This window comes from Centrocercus urophasianus, unplaced genomic scaffold, assembly GCF_019232065.1.
Source record: "Centrocercus urophasianus isolate 14NV4802_14NV808 unplaced genomic scaffold, USGS_Curo_1.0 seq_1412, whole genome shotgun sequence".
NCBI lineage: Eukaryota > Metazoa > Chordata > Aves > Galliformes > Phasianidae > Centrocercus > Centrocercus urophasianus.
The window spans coordinates 30413-39726 of record NW_024884601.1 but is presented as its reverse complement, the minus strand read 5'-3'; the positions used below and the strand labels follow the sequence as shown (position 1 = coordinate 39726).

Sequence of the window (9314 nt, the reverse complement as noted above, 5' to 3'; positions counted from 1 at the left end):
AAAAAAAAAAAAAAAAAAAAATAGAAAAGAAAAAGGAAGAAGAAAAAGAAAGGAGAGAAAAGGGGTGGCCATCGCTCAGGAAGGCTTCAGGGAACATCCTCGGCTCTTTGTTGAGCATGCTATCAAACAGGAAGCAGACAAGAGACATCCAGCTACAAAGGAGTGATGCAGTCAAGGCATTTCAAACACGTACAGCGGCTGGCTTTCACAGCTGACATTTCAAACAAGGGCTATCAGACTGCGCCACGGGCTGATATTTAAAGACACAATTGGCAGAGGGCATGCCAAGCTGATCCAGACCTTGGGAGAGGAGGGGGGGGGGAAAATCGATCGGTGAGGAAAAGTCAGCTGAAACGAGCAGAGGCTCCCTGAGCCAGGCTGATGGCTAAAATGGGACAGCAAACAGGCTGCAGGTGCTGCTGGTCACCTGGCATAGTGCAAAGGGTGGGTAACCACAGCTCCAGCACATGTAGTTAAACAAGGGGGGCTGGATGGGATGCAGTGACCCCAAGACCTGAGCTTCACCCTGAGAGGACGCAGAGCAAAGTGAAGGCTGCCAGTGGTGTGGAACAGCCCATGGGTCTGGGGCACTGCTCTCTTTAACCTCCTCAGAATTCACTTATTGCATAGAATCATAGAATGGTTGGGATGGAAGGGACCTCAGCAACCCCAGAATCATGGTATTGCAGAATGGCTGAGTTGGAACAGACATGAAAGCCCAGCCAGCTCCAACCACTGCATCATGGACAGGGACACCTCCCATAAACCAGGCTGCACAGGGCCCATTCGTGGCTGTGGGCACCTCCAGGGATGGGGCCCCCTCAGCTCTCTGGGCAGCAGTGCTGGGGCCACACCACCTCACCATGAAGCACCTGAGGTCAGGCAGCGGCACAGCAACCTGGCACACGGGAAACAAGAGGATACCTTGAGCTGGGGCCAGGTCGGAGCATCCAGGTTCTGTTCAATGACCTGGCTGTGTCCCCACAGCCAAGAGGCAGTGACACCCACCAGCACTCCAGGAGCATCAATGGATTTTCACTGGATATTTTTCCCAGACTTTCTGGCAAAGGCACAAATGGGAACCAGGAGCCACTGAACTTAAAAACTTATCCATGGCTGTGGTTATCATGGAGGTACTTCTGAAGGTCAAAGTCACTTCCCTCAGCTGGCTGTCACTGCAATGCTCACACTGACATGCTGCTCCATACGCAGGGAGCACAAAAAGTGCAAAGATCACTTCTACTGAGGGCCAGATTTGATTAAGGCAGAGAATCAGTGGAGAGAAGGGAAATCTGTTGTGGGTATGTCTTTGTATATGCACATATATGTACATATGCTACAGAGCAGCTTCCCACCCAAACCTCCAGGCACACGGGGGGCTTACGCATGGCACCGTATGGACATGCCCCAATGAGCAAGCAAAAAGAATCAAAATAAACCATCCAGTTGCTCAGTCTGGGAAACAAATGGCTTGAGCAGAAGTAAAGAAGAGAGCCTTTCCTGTTCATCTTTGGTATTTTGAAAGCTTTGCCAAATTCAAGTTTTTGGGTTACTTGCCCAAGTGTCTGCATAAAACAGTGAAGATCCAAACGGAAACCTGAGCGCAGTAACGTGCTGCTCTGCCTCCTGCACAAATAGCTGTGAACCCAGCCGGCTGCCTAATGGAAAAACGGCCCATCTGGATCCAAACACTGAGGGGAAGTAAATGGCTGCATGCTTTAGAGCATCCACCAGGGGCTGGGAGGTGGGTCTGAACGTTTGTCTTGTGGAAGGGCAATGGGAGCGGATGCCTCAATGCAGAGTGCTGCAGCAGAGCCTCTCCCATGGCCAGGGACGTGGTGGCCTTACAGGTGGCCTTACACCTGCCTGCAGGTCAGGGTTAGGCCAAGCAGTGCCTGGCATTGGAAATGCCTCGGGCTGCACAGACAGGACAGAGTTAGGGGCTCTTACCTGACACTGAGTTCACGCTGCGGCAGCAACACAAAGACACAATGCAACCGGTATTAAGCATTGCCAACACCAGGGGCGTTTCAAGACAAAAGAAAAGGAAAAATAGGAATATTTTCCTGCGTTCACATGTAGTTTTTTTTTTCCCCTTCTTCCCCTCCCCAAAGAAACGCTAAGCCCCGGCCAAGCCCTTGCTCTGGGCAGGAGCTGCCGTGTTTGCTGGCTGCAGAACTCCCAGGGCTCTGGGCTGAGCTCTGTGTCCTAAAGCAGGGTTTAGATTCCTGCCAGTGTATTGCTGTAAACTGGGGAGGCCAGAAAGCCCTGGCAGCAGGGAGTGGGGGCCCAAGGGAAGCTCACACCATGCCCTAGCACAGAGCAGGCGGCCCTGGGGCAGCACGGAGTTCATCCGGGGCTCAGGAATTTCTGCAGGAATTGAGCCCTTTACTTTTAAAGCCATCAATTTCCCAGAGCATCGCCCTGAGCATCGTCACAGCTTCGACATCAAAGCTACGAGTAGGGTGGGAGGAAGCTGCGTGGCTCGGGGATGGCAACACACAACCGTGTCCTTTGGTGGATGGGTCGCAGGCTCAAGGCCCAGAACCATACAAAATATGGCTCTCTGTGGTCAGCAGTGGAGAAGGATGTGGCTCAGGCTGCAAGTAAGCTGTGGCAAAGCTTTGGGTTTTGACACCCGTGGGCTGCACCCAGCATTGAAGTGGAAAACAGAGCTCTGGACTGGGAAGGCTGCAGCAATGGCAGCAGGGGGCGAAGAGGAGAAGCCAGAGCCAGAGAGCAGAGGTGTTGGAGCCAGGCAGGATGCTTTGTCCCTGCATGGCTTGCTGCCCCCAGGGCACTGCACTGCAGTGTGTGAGGTGAGTTTATTCCCAGCGGAGCACCGGGACACAGAGAAGCACAGCACAGAGCAGTTCATGGGGCCGGAGCCAGGACATACCTCCTCCAGCTGGCTGTGCACGTGCTGGACGATCAGATCAATGGCCACCGTGTTTCCACTCCCTGGAGTCAAGCAAAAGCAGAAATAAACAGTGAGGTGTGGCCACAGTGCCAACCTCCCTGCCCTGCTGCAGAATCTAGAACCTGCTCTCGTTAAACTCCATGCAGCTGATGACTGCCCAGCTCTCCAATCTGTCTACATCTCTCTGCAAGGCCTCTCCACTATTCATGGAGTCAATTTAGTGCTGTCCCTGGAGGTGTTCCAGAGCTGTGGAGATGTGGCACTGAGGGACACGGTCATTGGGTACGGCGGGATGAGGTTGGACTCAGGGATTTGAGAGGTCTTTTCCAACATTAATGATCCTATGCTTGTCAGCAACTTGTTCACAACACCTTCCATCCCTACATCCAAGTCACCGATGAAAACATTAAAGAGAACTGGGGCCTAAAACGGAGCCCTGGCGGAACCATAAGGAGCGTGGGGTACCTCGGGGCACGACGATGTCGGCCAGCCGCATGGTGGGCTGGATGTACTGGTCGAAGGCGGGCTTCACAAACTTGTTGTACTGCTTGATGACTCCCTCGATGTCACGGCCACGCTCACTGATGTCCCTGCGCAGGCGGCGCACCAAGCGGATGTCCGAATCCGTGTCCACAAAGATCTTCAGGTCGAGGAGCTGCAAGGAGAGCAGTGGGAATGAATCGCATCAGCTGAAGCTGCAGCCAACCCCAAAACCCGTCCTGCTCCACGACCCGCCCTCCATGCAGCCCCAGCACTTTGGGGGATGTCGTTTCAGGGGGCTGGGATCCCTGCTGCTTGCCCTTGGCTGAAGGATGAGCGGAAAGAAAGCTGCTCGGGGATGCACTCAGTTGTCCACTGGAGGTCATCGTTGCTCCAGGAAAGTGCAGTACAAACGTTCCCTTGGCAGGGAAGGGAACTTCCTAGACTGAGCTTGGCTATGCTTGTGCATGGCTATGAGCCTATAGGGTTCTCATGCAGCCGAGCACTTCTCAGGAATGCCCGAAGTGCTGGACGAGGTCAGCCTGGAAACACCAGGCTCTGCAGAGCACGGCTGCAGCCAGCTTTGCTGCAAGCTGAGCCGGGCAGCACGGAGGTACTTCTGGTCATGTCGATACACCTTTGCTGCCAAGGACCAGGTCACAGCTTGGCTCCAAATTCCTGGGAAGGAATGGCTGAGACACGGCCCTCTGCTCCACGTCTGCCCGGGGCTCTTCCCCTGCTGTGGAACATCAGGATGGGGCGTGCAGGGTGGGCATGCAGGCGATGCTGATGCAGCATGAGAAGACAGTGCACCCAGTGCCCCACTGCAACCAGGACACCCACTGCAACTGGCACACTCAGTATGCCCACTGCAAACAGGACACTCAGGACAACGTGTACACCCAGTATACCCACTGCACCCAGCAAAGCCTGGGCTGCAGGATGGGGCTGCCTCACCTTCAGCAGCTCCTTGTCTGCGAATGCCATGATACCTTCAAAAATAATCACATTGGCACCATAGAGGGTTTTCTGCAGAGGCAAAAAATCGATGTGGTTGGACAGAGAATGCGTGCAGAGATACCACACTCCAGGGAAGATGACAACACAGCGAATGATCAGCTCCTCTATTTCCTGTGCCTTGCAGTCACTTGTAGGACTCAAAGAGCTCTCAGTGACACAAGCACAACCCATGGGTTTTCTCCTCCGTGCAGCCCGCTGCCCTTGCAATCTACTGGCAGACTGTACAGAGGTGGCAGCCCCCCACCTCATCCCATGCCCCCCGACGTCCCATACCCATTCCTTCTTCCGGCTGTGGGTGGTGAAGTCGTAGATGGGGATCTTCACACTCTTGCCTTGCTTCAGCTTCTTCAGGGTGGCGATGATGAGGTCAAAGTCAAAGGCATCGGGGTGGTCAAAGTTGAAGTCATTGCTGGCTGCCTGCTCCTGCTGCTGCTTGGTCAGCACCTGGCCCCAAAGATGGGTCAGTGAGCGGCCATCCACTCTGCAGCCCCAGATCACCATCACCCCACTGCTGTGCCACGTTTCCTCCTGCTCCAACTCCATGGGGCCAGGGGAAAGCAGGAGGCTGCTGCCTCATCCCCACCACGTTTCTCTATCGGGCTGCATGGCCTCACCTTGTAGAAGGAATCCATGGAGAGCAGAACCACCCAAGGGACATCCAGAGCCTCGATGATCATGGTGGCCACCGTGGTCTTCCCAGAGGCGCTGCCCCCTCCCAGGCCTGCCAGAAAGAAGGGATGGGGCTGCGGAGCCCTGACCTGCCTCCAAGGCCAGCTCCACAGCACCCAACACAGAATGCCTTGCATTGGAAGGGACCTTAAAGACAACGCAGCTCCAACCCGGTTGGACCGGATGATCATCTCCAACCACCACGACTCTGTGACTCCACAATTCTGAGGTTGTGAGAGCAGGGCAATAGCAGGAACCCTCCCTGGCTCCCCCTGCAGCACCAACAGCCCAGCGGTGGGACGCAGCCACCCATGCCCACCTATGACAAAGGCCTCCTTGGACTGCGTGCCGTGCTCATTGTACCAGGGCGGCCGCCCGGCGGTGTAGATGGTCCTTTTGCTGGTGCGCAGCAGCGGGGGCTCCGACTTGCACTGGCTGGTGGTCCGCTTTCGGGGCGGCTTGGAGGAGCCCACCGCCGGGTACAGCCGGTCCAGCGACTCGGCGCTGCTGTTGCTGGGGAGAAACAGGGAGCAGTGGGTTCAACGAGCACGGCAACCCCACCTGCAGCTCTCCAGCTCTGCCCAAATCCCATCCTATATAGGGCTGAGACCCTTCACGTCCATCCCATGAGCTTCCCAGCACCAGGCAGTGGGGCTGCAGGCAGGAACGCCCCTCCTGGAGCTGCTTGTGCCCAGGTTGCTGTGCGGGCTGCAGCCACTGAGCCTCTTATCTGCTTCAGGAGGGAGAGGAGCAAATGGAGCCCAGAGCTGGCACTTGGCAGCAGGACACGGCGGCTGCGAGGTGATAAGGGCAGGAGATAAGCTGTGTGTGCACAGCCATGGCAGAGTCATCGACACCCAGAGCCAGAGCTGCTTGTCCTGCTTCTCCATAGCCAGCACTGAAAAACCAGTCTTTTCTCCTCATGGGAGACAGAGGTGGGATTGGGTAGGGACAAATTTCTGCCAGGTCTGAGCGCTCCGGTGCCAATAGCTACAGCCTGGCTGGGGCTTTGCTGCCTGTCAGTTCCGTTTTGCTCTTCAGAGGGCTTAAACTGCAGGGTTTGGCAGATTTTGTTGGGTTTTCAGCTGTTTCAGCATTAAGATTAGTTCCCTTCCCTCCCACGGCCCTTTTTAGAATAATGCTAGATAATGACCAAAATTTCAGACCGGCCATCTGCGTGTAGAGCTGCCCAGTGCTCCCACTGCAACCAGGGCATCCACTGCACCCAGTGCAACCCAGCCCTCTCCAGAACCAGGAGCTCTCAACCACCGCCAGCATTACTGCACCTTCTGCTCAGAGCTGCATCCCTGCCAGCCCCCAAATTGCCCCCAGCCCATCACCACCCCAATGATCCCAGGATGGCAGTGGCACAAGTGCTGCTCGTGCTGCCCCATCCCGCAGCGCTGCAGGGCTGCCATCCACGTGCAGTGTGCTCCTGGACCCGGGGAGCCCTAATCCTATTTCCAGAGCCTCTCTGCTTTGCCTCATCTCACCCTCACTCTTATGGACTGCTATGTAAATGTTGCACTCCGCCTCTCAAACCTACGTTCCCATGATTTATCTCAGACAAACAGCACTGAGCCACTGCTCCAGAGCTCTGCAAAGGTCACAAATTCCCTCAGGGCTGCCCCGACCACCTCCTGCTCCTCTCCACTCCCCATTTCCTCCTGTTCCTTCCCATCACTCAGGGCTGCACTCCTGACCCGGTGCAGAGCCCTGGGCCCTATTAATAGCAGCGCTGCTCTGTGCACCGGGTGATCCTGCAGGAGGGCTGCAGTGAGGGCAGTGCTGTCCTTGTCCCGCACGCAGCCCCACGGGGCCCTTCGCTCCGAGCAGCATGACAACAGGACAAGGTAAATCCAAATGGAAACGTCACCCGGGGTGGGGAACCCTTCTGCAGAGCCCTGCTTGGGGCACCCCGACCTCCTCCTGGGATTGGGGATCCTTTGCTGCCCCTGCTGCCCGTGCATCCCCTTCGCTTTGCTTAGACAGCCCCATTGTGTTGGAGGGTCCCTTGCGCCCCAATGCCCAACTTCCCATCCCTTCTTCTTGGGAAAAACCCTTCACCCTAACTAACCTCAAACCCACCCCATAAAGGGGAGCTCACCTGCCCGCGGGTGCCAGGGTCCGGCAGCCTGAGAAGCGGACGCTGCCGTAGGTGGGGGGGCTGCTCATGGTTGGGGGCTCGGTGCTGCTCGGTGGGGATGAGCCATACAGGGATGGCCCCAAGTAGAGCAGGGGGGGCCCGGAGCCAGGCGGTACGGGAGGGGGGGCACGGCGCCGGGACGGGAGGTGCTGGGAGCTCAGCGTGCATAAGAGGATAGCTTAACGCCGAGATTATGTTCATTACCTGATATTAATAGCACTGGCTTGATTAAAGAAAAAACAAGGGGGGGGGGGGGGCAAGGGTGACACCTCCTCTGGGCAGACAAACAACCAACTGCCGGGCAGTGGCTGCTTTGGCTGCATTGGGCACTCAGAGCACGGGGCTGCTCAGCATGGTGAGCATGGGGCTGGAGGGGTCCTGGGGTGCGGATGGAGAGGGGGCACTGAGGGGCTCTGAGCCTCCCACGGCCCACGGCGTTCGGCTCGGAGCCCGTCCGGCTCCACGGGAAGAGTCACAGCAGTAAACAAGTGCGAAACTCAACACCGGCACTAAGAATAACGCTGCTGCTCGGTCGGGTCCCGGCGCCCGCTGCCTCTCCCCCCGTTCCCCCCTCCCAGCATTTCGGCAGCTCTGAGCCCAGCGCAGGGGTTGGGAACCCAAAGATTCATTCTGCAGTGCTCGAGAATCAGCTCCGCGCTACGCCAGGTGACAGCGGGCACAGCTTTGGGGACGCATTCCTAGTCATCAAATCACCCCCAGCGCGGGCAGGTGACAGCTACAAGGGGCACCGGGGACAATGCAGGCACCGAGCAGGGGAAGGTTTGGAGATGGGGCTGGACCTTCCTCCTCCTCCTCCTCCTCTGGGGACATGGGGACCCTGCTGTCCCCGTGCGCAGTGCTGTAGGACTGTGCCAATGCCACGAGCAGCATGGGATGAGCGCGGGACTCCAGCAGTGCCAGCACAGTGCTGGGGGATTTGGGGACAGCGGGATCAAGAGGCGCATCCCCAGCGCCGCAGCCCTGCAGCCAACTCCCCTTCCCAATCCCTGCTCTGGAAAAGCACACTCAGAAACTTAAGAATAAAATTCCCTTTCGAAGCGATTTCTATTCTTTCCCGAAACAACAACAAAAAAGAAAGGGATCGGAAACCGGAACGCAGCAGTCCTTGCCCACGTGCCGCCGTCCCCCATCGCGCAGCCGGTGCCTCTCCTGCCTCTGTCCGACAGGGCGCAGCACAGCCTGCATCTCAGCCCTCGTGCGGGATGAACGGTCCGGGATTTCATCTTTTCCTACCAGAAGGTTTCTAAGATCCCACCCGTGGCCTCGGGACACAAGGATGGGCCACAGGAGCGGAGGGCTCGGGCTGAAGGAGAACTGAAGTCGTCGCAGGGGGAAGAGATGGGGACGCCCTGAGAGGTGCGGGATGCGGGACTCCGCTTCTCCCCGGGAGCTCAGCGCCGCTCCGGACCCTCCTCGCGCCCCGCACCGCTGCTCAATGGCCGCACCGCAGCCCGGCTGGGGAAGGCGATCACCGCCACGCTCCCCACGGCCACCACCCGGTCCCAGCGGAGCAGCCCGCGGCCGCTGCGTCACAACGGGGCTCGCGGGAAGCGGCGGAACCACGGAACCCCCCCCGCACCGGCCGCCCCCATCCGCGGCCCGGGACACCGCGGCGGGGCCGCCATCCACAGCCCCGCCCGGCGGGATGGGCGCAGGAAGGGCCCCCGATCCCCGCGGCGCCGACTCAGAGCCCGACCCACCCGGGGACGCGTTCCGCTCCGCGCGGAGCTGCGCGACGGCGGTAGGAGCGCGGATCCATCCGGCCCCGCGCCGCGCCCCGCACCGCCCGTACCTCGCGTCCGCCGCCGGGGCCGCCTCGGCCGCCGGGGCCGCGGCCATAACGCTGCCGGGAGAGGCCGGGCGGGAGGTGCGGAACGGGGCCGGGAGGGGCGGAGCTGCCGCGGGGATCTCCGGGACTTGTAGTGCGGGCGGGGGACGCGGGCGTGCGGAGGTACGGTGAGGCTCCGCTGGGTGCTGGGGGCACAGATGTGTGCCTTCCCACCTGCGAGCCCCGCGGAATCATAGAATGGATTAAAAAGGACCACAACGATCGTCTCG

At 58.5% G+C, this 9314-nt stretch overlaps 1 protein-coding gene across 1 annotated transcript in view; it reads right to left on the bottom strand.

The window, feature by feature from the left end:
* The window catches only part of UCKL1 (uridine-cytidine kinase 1 like 1), a 14275-nt gene extending 5180 nt beyond the window's left edge, over positions 1 to 9095 (bottom strand). The window contains exons 1-8 of the mRNA XM_042815152.1: positions 9049 to 9095; positions 5409 to 5602; positions 5035 to 5141; positions 4694 to 4864; positions 4358 to 4429; positions 3386 to 3575; positions 2900 to 2961; positions 1951 to 1967 (exon numbers count right to left, since the gene is read on the bottom strand). Coding sequence (XP_042671086.1) covers positions 1951 to 1967; positions 2900 to 2961; positions 3386 to 3575; positions 4358 to 4429; positions 4694 to 4864; positions 5035 to 5141; positions 5409 to 5602; positions 9049 to 9095 — 860 coding nt within the window. The remainder of the gene's footprint in view (positions 1 to 1950; positions 1968 to 2899; positions 2962 to 3385; positions 3576 to 4357; positions 4430 to 4693; positions 4865 to 5034; positions 5142 to 5408; positions 5603 to 9048) is intronic.
* Positions 9096 to 9314: the final 219 nt, after the last annotated feature.